The sequence below is a fragment of the Scyliorhinus canicula genome, chromosome 1 (genome assembly GCF_902713615.1).
Source record: "Scyliorhinus canicula chromosome 1, sScyCan1.1, whole genome shotgun sequence".
NCBI lineage: Eukaryota > Metazoa > Chordata > Chondrichthyes > Carcharhiniformes > Scyliorhinidae > Scyliorhinus > Scyliorhinus canicula.
In genome coordinates, this window is record NC_052146.1 from 261921561 (window position 1) to 261936470 (window position 14910).

At 50.2% G+C, this 14910-nt stretch overlaps 1 protein-coding gene across 3 annotated transcripts in view; it reads right to left on the reverse strand.

The window, feature by feature from the left end:
• Positions 1-14910, reverse strand: part of syt14a (synaptotagmin XIVa) — a 271602-nt gene that overhangs the window by 165681 nt on the left and 91011 nt on the right. For 2 of the 3 annotated variants that reach the window (XM_038812288.1, XM_038812279.1), the window contains exon 4: positions 13239-13460. The exons of the other annotated variant lie outside the window; for it this stretch is intronic. In XM_038812288.1, coding sequence (XP_038668216.1) covers positions 13239-13460 — 222 coding nt within the window. The remainder of the gene's footprint in view (positions 1-13238; positions 13461-14910) is intronic. 3 annotated transcript variants of the gene reach the window in all.

The window sequence follows — 14910 nt, forward strand, 5'->3', positions numbered from 1 at the left end:
TTATCTGCAACTATGCGGTGCTCACCAGAATGTGTCCCAGAAGCCTGTCCACTACCGTTGCGCACTGAGGTGTGTGTCTCTGCGCTGGTGGAGGGTAGGATGACAGTTGTGCCACAACTATTATGGTTGCATCCTCGGAGCTCTCTTGTGAGGTGTTCTCACGGGAGGCGGGCAGAGGAGGCAACCCGGATGGGCTGGGGCCGGCGCCAGCGGCTGGAGGTCCTGCGGGAGAATGGCCATCTGGTCAGTGGGAGGGATGGGTAAGTCTGTATTGCATTAACAACTCACATTTTACAGTTCATCTGGGTGGTGGCCAGTGGATCCTCACGTCTATGCCGTGCGCTGACCTCCACTTTGCTGACCGGTCTGTCTTCGGCTACCCCCGTAACCTCCAGGGCCCATTCCTTGTAGGGGGTGAGACTCTTGAGTTCGGCACCCCGCCATCCGCCTGGGCCCTGTCCCGTCAGTTGTGACCCAATGTACAAATGGGGAAGCTACTAGACCTGGATTCGCATAAGCTGGTCATGGGAGGGTTTAGACCGGTCAAGCTCAAAAACAGGCAGGGTGCCAGCAATGGCAAAGGAACTAAAAGGGGTCATGGAGCAAGGGGGGGGGGATCCATGGAGATTTGGGCAGCTGAGGGTGAAGGAGTTCTCCTTCTACTCACACGTGCATAAAGTTTACTCCCAGATTGTTTTCTTTATTCTGAGCAAGGCTTTGTTGACAGGGGTGGTGGACACAGGGTACTCGGCGATCACAATCTCAGACCATGCCCCGCACTGGGTTGACCTATAGGTTAGTAAAGACAGTAACCAGTGCCTGCACTGGAGGTTAGACGTGGGTCTTTTAGCTGATGAAGAGGTGTGCGGGTGGCTGAGGAAATGTATTCAGAACTGCCTGGAAGTCAACGACACGGGGGGAAATTTCGGCAGCAGTGGTCTGGGAAGCACTGAAGGCGGTGGTTAGAGGGGAGCTGATCTCGATACGGGCCCACAGGGAGAAGGTAGACAGGGCAGAGACGGATCGACTGGTAAAGGAGATACTACAGGTCGACAGGAGGTATGCGGAGACCCCAGAGGAAGGGCTTTGACAGGAACGTCGGAGGCTACATGCGGAGTTCGTCTTGTTAACCACAGGGAGGGCAGTGGGTGCAGCAGCTGAGAAAGCAAGGGGGCAATTTATGAGCATGGAGAGAAGGCCAGCAGAATACTTACACAGCAGCTTAGAAAGAGGGAGGCAGCCAGGGAGATAGGGAAAGCAAAGGATGGAGACGGGAACCTGGTTGGAGACTCAGCAGGGGTGAATAAGGCGTTTAAGGAGTTTTATAGTAGGCTGTACAGGTCGGAACCCCCAACGGGGTCGGAGGGTATGAGGCGCTTCCTAGGGGGGCTGAATTTCCCGAAGGTGGACGGGGAGTTGGTAGAAGGGCTGGGGCCCCGATCGGGATGGACGAGATAGCGGAGGGTCTGAAGGCCATGCAGTCGGGTAAAGCCCAGGGGCCAGACGGGTACCCAGTGGAGTTTTATAAAAAGTTCTCTGGGATACTGGGGCCGTTGTTGATGAGGACATTCAATGAGGCAAGGGAGAGAGGGGTGCTTCCCCCGACGATATTGTAGGTCACGATTTTGCTGATCCTGAAGCGGGGCAAGAAACCGGAGCTGTGTGGGTCCTACAAGCCGATATCCCTATTGAATGTGGACGGCAAACTGCTGGTCAAAACTTTGTCCTCTAGGATTGAGGATTGTGTTCCAGACGTTATTGGGGAGGACCAGACGGGGTTTGTTAAGGCAAGGCAGTTGGTGGCCAATGTAAGAAGGCTATTACACGTGATCATGATCTCCCGAAAGGTAGGGAGGTGGAGGTAGTGGTCACAATGGATGCAGAGAAGGCCTTTGATCGAGTAGAATGGGAATATCTGTGGGAGGTAGTGGGACGGTTTGGATTTAGGCAGGGCTTTATTGACTGGGTCAGGTTGCTGTATCAGGCTCCTGTGGGAAGCGTACGGACAAATAGGAAAACATTGGGCTATTTTGGGCTGCATCGGGGGACGAGACCGGGATGCCCCCTCTCCACTGTTTTTCCCGTTAGCCATAGAGCCGCTGGCAATTGCACTGAGAGCCTCAAGGGGATGGAGGGGGCTGGTCCGGGGCGGGGGCGCACAGAGTCTCGCTTTACGCAGACAACCTGCTCCTGTATGTATCGGACCCAGCAGAGGGGATGAAATAAATCATCTGGGGGAATTTGGCCGGTTTTCGTGGTATAAACTAAAAATGGGGAAAAGTGAGATGTTTGCGGTCCAGGCGAGGGGACAGGAGAGGCGACTGGGGGAGTTGCTGTTTAGAGTGGTAGGGGGAAGCTTTCGGTACCTAGGCATCCAGGTGGCACGGGAATGGGAACGGCTGCACAAACTAAATCTGGCCCGACAAGTAGACTAAATGAAGGACGATTTTCGGAGGTGGGACGAGCTCCCGTTGTCACCAGCTGGGAGGGTGCAGACGGTGAAGATGACGGTCCTCCCGAGATTCCTGTTCGTGTTTCAGTGTCTCCCCATCTTTATGCTGCGGTCCTTTTTTAAACGGGTCAACAAAGTGATCACTGGCTTTGTATGGGCAGGCAAGACCCCGCGAGTAAAGAAGGGGATGCTTGAGCAGAGCTGGGGAGAGGGCGGGCTGGCGTTGCCAAACATCAGTAACTACAATTGGGCGGCGAATATAGCCATGATCAGGAAGTGGGTGGTGGGGGGAGGGTAGGCATGGAAACGTATGGAGGCGGCTTCATGTAAGGGCACCAGCTTCGGGGCATTGATAACGGCGCCTCTGCCGTTCCCGCCGGCACAGTACTCCACCAGCCCCGTGGTGGTGGCGGCCCTGAGAGTCTGGGGGCAATGGAGGAGTGTGATACCATTAATTGACTGTGAAACCGTAAGAACAAGTGAGCATTAGACTTTAATATCCATGAACTCGCCTGCCACAGTTGGCTGTACAAATGGGTGCCACCCACAGGTGGCCGGACTATATATGGCCCTGGTGAGGGCGGAGCCAGAGGCGGAGCCCACCGGGGTTCCAGTACAGTACCTGGAAGTGGCCCGTATCATCACTTCCAGGTCATGGGTCACATTATTACACAGGCAGTACAGACAGCTCATGTATTAGGTGAAGTACATTCACCACAAGGAGACATTTGGAGCATCGGTTTGGTCTCCAATCAGTAATAATCACCGGTTTGCCCCGGGAAGGATGGACGGGGGGGTTTCGGAGATGGCAGAGAGCAGGGATTGAGATGATGAGGGATATGTTTATAGAGGTGAGCTTTCCTAGCTTGAGGGAGCTGAGGAGAAATTTGGATTGGCGAGGGGAAACAAATTCAGGTACCTGCAGGTGCGGGACTTCCTACGTAGGCAGGTTTCAAACTTCCCGCTCCTACCACCGAGGGGGATACAGGACAGGGACGTTTCCAGAGGGTGGGTGGGAGAAGGGAGGGTCTCTGACATTTACAAGGAACTTATGGGGTCAGAGGAGACGCAGACTGAGGAGCTGAAGCGCAAGTGGGAAGAGGAGTTGAGAGGAGAGATAGAGAATGGTCTATGGGCAGACGCGTTGAGTAGAGTCAACGCGTCCACAACATGTGTCAGGCTCAGCTTGATACAATTCAATTCACATGACAGTGGCCCGGATGAGCAGGTTCTTTGGGGTAGAAGATAGGTGTGCAAAGTGTGTGGGAGGGCCAGCGAACCATGTCCACATGTTCTGGATATGTCCAAAGCTTTTGGGATTCTGGCAGGGGTTTGCAGATGTCGTGTCCACGGTGTTAAAAACAAGGGTGGCACCGAGTCCAGAGGTGGCAATTTTCAGGGTGTCGGAAGATCCGGGAATCGAGCAGGAGAAAGAGGCAGACGTTCTGACCTTTGCTTCCCTGGTAGCCCGGAGACAAATATTATTAGCTTGGAGTGCTCAATGCCGCCGAACTTGGGGACCTGGCTATCTGACATGGCTAGCTTTCTCTGTTTGGAGAAAATCAAGTTCGCCTTGAGAGGGTCAATGTTAGGGTTCACCCGGAGGTGGCAAGTCGTCGACTTCTTTGAGGAAAATTAATCGTCAGCAGAAGTGGGGGTGGGAGTTATTAGTTTAGCTTAGAGTAGGGGGTTAATAAAGGTGGGACCTGTAAGGGAGGAAGACGGCGTTTGCACTACGTTTATAGATTCATGCACATTCATGCAAAATACCTCAATAAAATGTTTATTAAAAAAAAACTCTGTTGCTCTCTCTACAGATGCTACCAGATCCGAAATTTTCAAGAATTTTTTCTTTTCCTTCCCATCCCATACTTTTCCTCATAGCCTGTATTTTCGATTTCAAGCATATGTATCTGATGCACGATCAATTGCACAAAGACAAGAGTTGAATACAACTGAGGCTTTATTGCTCTAAGATGTGTCGCCTCCCACAGCAACTGGCGAAATGGCTGCTACACAGAGGACACATATATTTATGCTCCGCCTACTGGGCAGAGCCAGCAGGCAAGGACTACCGTTGTACCTGTAGTACAGGTCCTACCATACATCACCTAATATTTTTTATTTATTTTTTTTAATAAATTTAGATTACCCAATAATTTTTTCCAATTAAGGGGTAATTTTAGTGTGGCCAATCCACCTAATCTGGACATTTTTGGGTTGTGGGGGTTCAACCCACGCAGACACGGGGAGAATGTGCAAACTCCACACGGACAGTGACCCAGAGCCGGTATCGAAACTGGGACCTCAGCGCTGTGAGGCAGTTGTGCTAACCACTAGGCCACCGTGCTGCCCTAGATCACCTAATATAGGTGCAAACTGGTTTACCACATTCACCCCCTGTTAAAATTGAGTCCGGCGGGGGTGGTGGAGAATTATATACAACAACCGAATTTTACATATACAATTTTTGTCAGAAGAAAAAATGTCGTTTGAAGTGGACCAGTTAGAGGTTTAACCAGTCCGGGGCCTTGATGTGCTGCTGGGAGCGACGCAGTGGTGGCGGCGATGCTGATCCGGTCTTCGGTGACTCTGGGAGCGTGCCGAAATCCTCTTCATCCTCTGGCGTGGGCAGGGGGAGGGCAGATGGTCCTTGGGGGGGGGGGGGGGTTGCTGCTGGGAGCGCCGGGGGAGGGGAGGGTGGCGTCGGGCTGGAGGGGTGTGTGTTTGGGGAACCTGATGGTGCCAGGTCCCTGAGGGAGACAGTATCCTGCCGGCCGTCAGAGTACGTCACGTAGGCATACTGGGGGTTCGCATGGAGCAACTGCACCCTCTCCACCAACGGGTCCACCTTGTGGAGTCGGACGTGCCTACGGAGGACGGGTCCTGGAGCTTCGAACCAAGCCGGGAGCGACACCCTGGATGTGGGCTTCCTGGGGAAGGCAAAGAGACGTTAATGGGGTGTGTTGTTAGTGGCGGTGCACAGTAGTGACCGAATGGAGTGTAGTGCATCAGGTAGGACCTCCTGCCAGCGGGAGGCCAGGAGGTGCCTGGACCGTAGGGCCAGTTGGACGGCCCTCCATGCCGTCCCATTCTCCCTCTCTACCTGTCCGTTTCCCCGTGGGTTATAGCTTGTCGTCCTGCTGGAGGCGATACCCCTGCTGAGCAGGAACTGACGCAGCTCATCACTCATGAATGAGGATCCCCTGTCACTGTGGATGTAGGCGGGGAAACCGAACAGAGTGAAGATTGTGTTTCGGGCTTTGATGACGGTGGCAGACGTCACGTCGGGGCATGGGATGGTGAAGAGGAATCTGGAGTACTCATTGATCACACTAAGAAAATACGTGTTACGATCGGTGGAGGGGAGGTGCCCTTTGAAATCCACGCTGAGGCGCTCAAAGGGGCGGAAGGCCTTCACCAGGTGCGTGCGGTCCGGCTGGTAGAAGTGCAGCTTGCACTCCGCACAGAGCTGGCAGTCCCTGGTGATTGTCCGTACTTCCTCGACGGAGTAGGGCCTTTATAAAATGGTACAACCGTGTGACTCCCAGGTGACCAAGGCTGTCGTGCAGGGCCCGGAGTCGGTCTACTTGTGCGCTGGCACATGTACCTCGGGATAGGGCGTCTGGGGCCTTGTTGAGCTTGCCGGGGCGATACAAAATCTTGTAATTGTAGGTGGAGAGCTCGATCCTCCACCTCAAGTTCTTATCATTCTTGATCTTGCCCCGCTGTGTGTTATTGAACCTGAAGGCTACCGACCGTTGGTCAGTGAGGAGAGTGAATCTCCTGCCGGGCAGGTAATGCCTCCAATGCCGCACAGCTTCAACGATAGCTCAGGCCTCTTTTTCGACGGATGAGTGCCGAATTTCTGAGGCATGAAGGGTGCAGGAAAAGAATGCCACGGGTCCGCCTGCCTGATTGAGGGTGGCGGCTAGGGCGACATCTGATGCACGCTTTCCACTTGAAAGGGCAGCGACTTGTCTACTGCGTGCGCCCCGGCCGTGGCGATATCGACTCTGATACGGGCGAAGGCCTGTTGAGCCTCGGCCGTCAGGGGAAATTGGGTGGACTGTATGAGTGGGTAGGCCTTGTCTGCATAGTTTCGGACCCACTGGGCGTAGTATGAAAAGAACCCCAGGCAGCGTTTGAGGGCCTTGGAGCAGTGGGGGAGGGGGAGTTCCATGAGGGGACGCATGCGGTCGGGATCGGGCCCCAGAACTCCGTTCTGGACCACATAGCCGAGGATGGCTCAGCGGTTTGTGCTGAACACGCACTTCTCCTTGTTGTAGGTGAGGTTTAGGAGAGTGGCGGTGTGGAGAAATTTGGCACGGTTGGCATCGTGGTCCTGCTGATCATGGCCGCAGATGGTGACGTTGTCTAGGCACGGAAAGGTGGCCCGCAAACCGTACCGGTCGACCATTCGGTCCATCTCCCTTTGGAAGACCGAGACTCCGTTGGTGATTCCGAAGGCAACCCTGAGGAAGTGATAGAGGCGACCGTCTGCCTCGAAGGCCGTGTATGGACGGTCCGCTTTACGGATGGGGAGCTGATGGTAGGCGGACTTGAGGTCTACTTTTGAGAAGACCCGGTACTGTGCAATCTGATTGACCATATCAGATATGCATGGGAGGGGGTACGCGTCGAGCTATGTGTACCGATTGATGGTCTGGCTGTAGTCCACGACCATTCTGTGTTTCTCACCAATTTTAACTACTACCACTTGGGCTCTCCGGGGGCTGTTGCTGGCCTCGATGATGCCTTCCCGAAGCAGCCGCTGGACCTCGGACCTGATGAAGGTCCTGTCCTGGGTGCTGTACCGTCTGCTCCTGGTGGCGACGGGTTTGCAATCCGGGGTTAGATTTGCGAAGAGGGAAGGTGGATCGACCTTTAGGGTCGCGAGGCCGCACATGGTAAGGGGTGGTAGGGGCCCTCCGAATTTCAGGGTTAGGCTCTGGAGGTTACACTGGAAGTCCAGGCCGAGTAGTAGGGCAGCGCAGAGATTAGGGAGGACGAAGAGGTGAAAGCCGCTGAATTCTACACCCTGGACCGTGAGTGTGACCGTACAGTGCCCCCGGATCGCCACGGAATGGGATCCGGAGGCCAGGGAGATTCTTTGATTGGCAGGGTGTACCGCGAGGGAGCAGCGCCTTACCGTATCCAGGTGGATGAAGCTTTCAGTGCTCCCGGAGTCCAGCAGGCATGAGGTCAAGTATCCGTCGATCTTAACGCTGGTCGATGTGGTGGCCAGGTTGTGCGGACGAGACTGGTCGATGGTCACTGAGGCGAGTCGTGGTTGGTCGACGTTGGTGTCGGATGATGGGGTGCCCGGTGGGCACGGGTCCTGGAACGCTGGTGGTGCCCATGTGCTGTGGGGGAGACAAGATGGCGGCGCCTGAAGATCTTGGGGAGGACAAAATGGCAGCGCCCATGGGGCGCACGTGGCGGGGCTTGAAAATGATGGGGGCGCCATGGGCTGCACGTGTTGCACGGAGGGTAAGATGGCGGCGCCCACTGGCCGTGCTTGATCTGAGGGGGAGAAGATGGCAGCGCCCACTGGCCGCAAAAGTAACATCGGGGACCCCCGGGGTTTGCTGGCTGGCGCGTGGCGCAGGTGTATTGGCTGGGTGAGGCCCCTGCTGGGGCAGCCATCTGTGGGGTCCACGATGCGTAGGAGGGGTGGGCCGCGCGGCTGGGGGTGTAGGCCTGAACATTGCGTAAGGCGACCGTCATAGAGAGTGCTAGCTTCTTTGTCTCCGTGAGATCGAGCATGGCCCCTTCTAAAAGTCGCTGGCGTATGAGGTCCGACCCAATCCCCATAACAAAACGTCCCTCATAAGGAGGTTAGAATGTTCAGTGGCCGTAACGGCCTGACAGTCACAGTCCTGGACTAGTGGTATTAGGGCCCACCAGAGGTTTTCTATGGACTCACCAGAGAGTTGAGAGCGAGTTGCGAGCACGTGCCTGGTGAAGAGCGTGTTCGTCTTCTGGGCGTAATTTTCTTTAAGTAGCGTCATGGCTTCGGCGTAGTTTGGCGCGTCCTGGATCAGCGGAAAGACGCTGGAGCTCAACCTCGAGTACAGTATCTGTATTTTCTGAGCCTCCAGAACAGGGCTTGGCGCCGAGTTGATGTACGCCTCGAAACAAGCTAGCCAGTGCTGAAAGTCCTTTTTGGCGTCACTTGATTGCAGATCTAGCTGCAGGCGATCCGGCTCGATACGGAGGTCCATCTTCTGAAAATCTTAGAGCAATAAATTGATGCACGATCAATTGCACAAAGACGAGAGTTGAATACAACTGAGGCTTTATTGCTCTAAGATGTGTGGCCTCTCACAGCAGCTGGCGAAATGGCTGCTGCATGGAGGACACACATATTTATACTCCGCCTACTGGGCGGAGCCAGCAGGTAGGGACTATCGTCGTACCTGTAGAACAGGTCCTACCATACATCACCTAATATAGGTGCAACAGTGGTTTACCACAGTATCTACTTATCTTTTGTGATTTTCTCTTTTTGAACACCATCTTCTATTTCACTGTAAGAAGTCTTACAACACCAGGTTAGAGTCCAACAGGTTTGTTTTGAATCACTAGCTTTCGGACCACAGCTCCTTCCTCAGGTGAAAGAGGAGCTGGGTTCCAGAAACATATATATAGACAAAGTCAATGTAGACAAGTTCTATTTCACTATGAGGGATTCATAATGAGTGACAAAGGGATGAAGTGAAAGTGACTGCCATGAGCATCAAGGCAGAATTTGACCAAGTGCAGCATCAAGGAGTCCTGGCAAAAATCAGAGAATCAGAGGTAAAACTTTCCATAGGTAGCAGTCATACCCAGCACAAAGATAGAACATAGAACATAGAACAGTACAGCACAGAACAGGCCCTTTGGCCGTCGATGTTGAGCCAGGCTTTGTCCAAAACCAAGATCAAGCTATCCCACACCCTGTCATTCTTGTGTGTCCATGTGCCTATCCAATAACCGCTTGAAAGTTCCTAAAGTGTCCGACTCCACTATCACAGCAGGCAGCCCATTCCATACCCTAGCCACTCACTGAGTAAAGAATCTACCTCGGACATCCCTCCTATATCTCCCACCCTGAACCTTATAGTTATGCCCCTTGTATCAGCTACATCCACCCGAGGAAATAGTCTCTGAACGTCCACTCTATCTATCCCCTTATCATCTTATAAACCTCTTTTCAGTTGCCTCTCATCCTCCTCCACTCCAAAGAGAAAATCCCTAGCTCCCTAAACCTTTTCTCATAAGACCTACCCTCCAAACCAGGCAGCATCCTGGTAAATCTCCTTTGCACCCTTTCCAATGCTTCCACATCCCTCCTATAGTGAGGTGACCAAAACTGCACACAATACTCCAAATGTGGTCTCACCAAGGTCCTGTACAGTTGCAGCATAACCCCACAGCTCTTAAACTCAAACCCCCTGTTAATAAACGCTAACACACTATAGGCCTTCTTCACAGCTCTATCCACTTGAAACTCAAACCCCCTGTTAATAAACGCTAACACACTATAGGCCTTCTTCACGGCTCTATCCACTTGAAACTCAAACCCCCTGTTAATAAACGCTAACACACTGTGGGCCTTCTTCATGGCTCTATCCACTTGAGTGGCAACCTTCAGAGATCTGTGAACATGAACCCCAAGATCTCTCTCTTCCTCCACATTCCTCAGAACCCTGCTGTTGACCCTGTAATTTGCATTCAAATTTGACCGCCCAAAATGAATCACCTCGCACTTATCAGGGTTAAACTCCATCTGCCATTTTTCGGCCCAGCTCTGCATCCTATCAATGTCTCTTTGTAGCCTAAAACAGCCCTCCACCTCATCCACTACTCCACCAATCTTGGTGTCCTCAGCAAATTTACTGACATACTCTTCAGCCCCCTCCTCCAAGTCATTTGTAAAAATCACAAAAAGCAGAGGACCCAGCACTGATCCCTGTGGTACACCGCTGGTAACTGGTGCCCAGTCTGAAAATTTTCCATCCACCACCAACCTCTGTCTTCTATGTGATAGCCAGTTACTTATCCAATTGGCCAGATTTCCCTCTATCCCACACCTCCTTACTTTCTGCATGAGCCGACCATGGGGAACCTTATCAAACGCCTTACTGAAATCCAAGTATACAACATCAACTGCTCTACCTTCATCTACACACTTAGTTAACTCCTCAAAGAATGCAATCAAATTTGTGAGGCAATATTTACCCTTCACAAATCCGTGTTGACTATCCCGGATTAAGCTGCATCTTTCTAAATGGTCATTAATCCTATCCCTCAGGACCTTTTCCATTAACTTACTGACCACCGAAGTAAGACTAACCGGCCTATAATTACCAGGGTCATTCCTATTCCCTTTCTTGAACAGAGGAACAACATTCGCCACTCTCCAGTCCTCTGGCACTATCGCCGTGGACAGTGAGGACCCAAAGATCAAAGCCAAAGGCTCTGCAATCTCATCCCTTGCCACCCAAAGAAAGTTGGATGGTTGGAGGTGAATCATCTCAGTCCAGGACATCACTGCAGGAGTTGTGTCCGAGCCCAAACCATCTCAGTTGCTTTATCATTAATCTTCCTTCCATCATAAGGTCAAAAGTGGGGTTATTCACTGATGATTAGTGTTCAGTACCATGCACAACTCAGATCTAAAACATTCCATGTCCATGTGCAGCAAGACCGGGACAACATTCAGACTTGGGTTTAAGTGGCAAGTAACATTCGTACCCACAAGTGCCAAACAATGATCACTGATCTGTTCTGTCATCGCTAGCTGTGATGTATACTGTTTGGACACCATATTGTCTTGGTGAAGTTACAAGTCTTTGCTAACATTACTGAGTTATGTACATATATATAGTAGAGGATAAAGGTATCTCTATTAATCCCTCATAATTAAATTGGAGGTGCGGGGTCAAAAAGCAGACATTCCAAATGCTAATTAGATCTCTTCTTCAAAAGAAAAAAATGACAGGCTGTGATAAAAGTAAGGAAGTGGGACTAATTGGGTCGCCCTTTCAAAGAGCTAGCATAGACGCAAGAGACCAAGTGGCTTCCTTCTTTGCTACAAGATACTACGATCTGATTAATTTAAACCTAACCAGTCCGGCAGAAATAGGTGGGATGCTTCTTTAAGTCTGCATGTCTGACTCAGGTGACAAAATTGGACTTAACTATTATTTTATCCAAGAGCCCAAGCAATGAAGCATTTATGACTTTTTCACCATGTTCGCAGAGCAGAAAAAAGAGACAAGGCCAAAAGATGTCAAATATGCACATTTAATCAACCTTTTTCTACCTTCCTTATGTGGCTAGGAGGAGGAAGAATGTTCATCTGGACCCCACAACAGAAGTTTAGATCTTTGATGATCATTAGACTCACTACTCCCACCCAGACCATACACCCAAAACCTCGGGTGGGATTCTCCGGCGCCCAGAGAATCGGCGGCAATGGCGCCGGTCAGGCGGCCTCCCCTCCCGCCTTGGCGATTCTCCGCACTCGACGGGCCGAATGCCCGCCGAGTTTAGCCGAGTCCCGCCGGCGCCGTTTGCATGTGGTCCTACCCAGCGGGACCTCAGCGTTCATGCTGCGGGGGCCGTCCTGGAGTGGGGGAGGGGGAATCCGACTCCGGGGGCAGGGGGCTTCATGGTGGCCTGGCCCACGATCGGGGCCTACCGATCGGTGGGCGGGCTTATCCCCGGGGGCCGGCGCGGAGAAGGCAACCCATGCGCATGTACGAACTCGCGCCAGCCATGCTCGCGCCCGTATCGGGAGCTGGAGTAGCGTGAGGCTCTCCAGTGCCGTGGTGGCCACCGCTGGTCGCTGCTCCTAGGAGCCATATGACATTGTCATAAAACGCTCAGGCTTCAACACTTAGCCCCAGGATCGGAGAATCCCTCCCTCATTCCTACAACTCTCCTGATCACCTGGAACTGTTCATTTGGTTCCCAGCAGTGGTCTGAATTAACGGAACATTGCACTCCAGACTGCTGGTCAACAGTCACTTCCTACAGGTTTCAGCCTGGCAACTACAACATGCAAATGAAGGCCAGGAGCTAAAATAACCTGGGCCTCACTCTACTAGTATCAGCTCAGTTTACCAACTGCCTTGACTCCTGCCTGTCTGATTCCCACTATCAAGTTACTATCAGGGCTGAAGTTCCTGGACAAAGAAGAAGGATTACTCACTAAAATCTGAAAAGTCATAAATTAACTCTCTTGATTTAAATCACATTTCTGGTTCAGACAGACATTTTCATGTCTAATAAGTTACCACAAAGCATTCCTCAAAAAAGAAATACCAAACATATTTAAAAGTGCTGTATGAGAAGTAACCAGTTTAAAAAGTAATAGAAATACAAGGTAAGCACTTTCTTAAAAATGTCATTAGCAAAATATGTATTGGATATTATTGTATACATATGTAAAAAAAGTGCATTATATATATATTTTTTAAAGTTACAATATAAAAGTTGATAAATAGTAACTAACATAAACCGTCTATTTCAAGCACTGACACACAGGCCAATTTTGCTTTTATTCTTCACAGAGGTGTAATGAAATAATATACAATTAGCAGATACATAATATTACTGAGCAATACAATACGAAACCTGGTCATCATCTGCTTTAGGTAACTGCAGATGCTCTACAATTGGCTGAAGATAAATAGAAAATTGCACCCAAAGTAGGTAATATCTCAATATCCGTGGCATTTTATTTTTAGCGATAGCTGTGAAATCACGTGGAATCATGGAATCGTCTTACCTTCATCTGCAGATGCCTCACTGCTGTATCCATCATATTCTGCTGACAGAGGACTATATTTGAGTCTGGGTTCCCACATGTACCCTTTCTGATGGTGTCTGCTGTCTGATGCTGCACCAGAGGCGATCTGTGTTTTGGACAAAGCCTCGTGGTATTTGCCAAGGACCTCATCTTCACTGTCTGATGAGGAACCATGGTGGTCTCCATCACCATAGCTGTTATCTGGTCAACACAACAATGACAGTAAGCATCAGACACCAACCCCAGACACATCAGAATTTTGAGCAAGAATAAGTCAGCTCCCCAGTATGATATTTGTTATTTAATGTCTCAAGGTGTTATCCCATTGTTTTTAATGCATCTTTTTAACAGATCTGATTAGCTCATTTGAGAAATACTTCAGACACTAATAACAATAATCATATTTGTGGCTTTGATTAGGAATATATATAATGGGAGTGAATTTCCATGGGGTTCCTTCACTCATTTGCTATAACTTCAGCAGATGAGCTGCAGAAAGCCTGGAAAAATAGCTAACATTACTGCAGATTCCTCCTGTTCTTCAGTGACATCATCTAAAAACATGGCATGAGGTTCTGTACTCTCATCCACTTTGCTGGTAAACTCCACTATCTCTACACTGTCAGTCTGCTATTCTGTTCTTAATGAGTTCCAACTTTTCACCAGTTAAAGTTTGAGAAGACTGAAGCATCACCTTCAGCTAATCAAGTCACAAACTCTGCATCCTTGGCACTGATTCCATCTCCTTCCCAGCCACGGTCTCAAGTTGAAGACGCAGTTATCATCTTCAGTGTCCCATTTGGCCCCAAGTTGAGTTTTGATCCCATATTCTCCGCATTACAAAGACTACCTACTTCCACATTCATAACATTGCCTGCCCTCATCCCTTCTCAGACCAAGTGCTGTCAAAACTTTCATCCATGCCTTTGTCACCTCTAGACTCAACTCTTCAATGTTCTCCTCGCCAAACTCCAATCCCACCTTCCGTAAGATTTGACTCATTCAAAACATTTCTGCCTACTTTCTAATCCTACTCACCTATCATCCTTCTGTCACTAACCTACATTGGTTCCTGTTCCCCAGTGCCTCAAATTTAAAATTATCATCCTTTTTTCCCTTGTGAATTTTCTGCTGAAAAGTAATTGATCTGAAACGGCACCTGTTTCAGTCTCTCTGTGGACATTATCTAAATTGCTGAGTAGTTCAAGCATTTCCTGCTTTTATTTCATTCCCAAACACTCCACCCAAACGTGCAGCTCAAAACCAGCTATAAAAAAAGAATGTGTGCACATCGATGTTGTTTCTTTCATTGCTCTTGGCTCAAAATTGTCATTCCACATTTATGCAACATTTATGCATTCAATATGCTGGTGAATGCTGAACAGCATTGTTCAGAACTGCAATCATTGGATTAATGGCAATAACTTTGCCCACTGCTGATGGCTATCAGGAATTGCAGGTGCATTGCCCACATTTTTCTGACCACATGGGTGAAAATTCACAGGCGGTGATTTTATAAATGACATATGCAGACAGTGGACAAGATTATTTGCCATCAGAGGATCATCAAACATTTCGCTTGAGAATTAACCTGAAAGATCCTGAACAATTAAATAATTAAAGATAGTTAACAACCGATTAATAACATTAG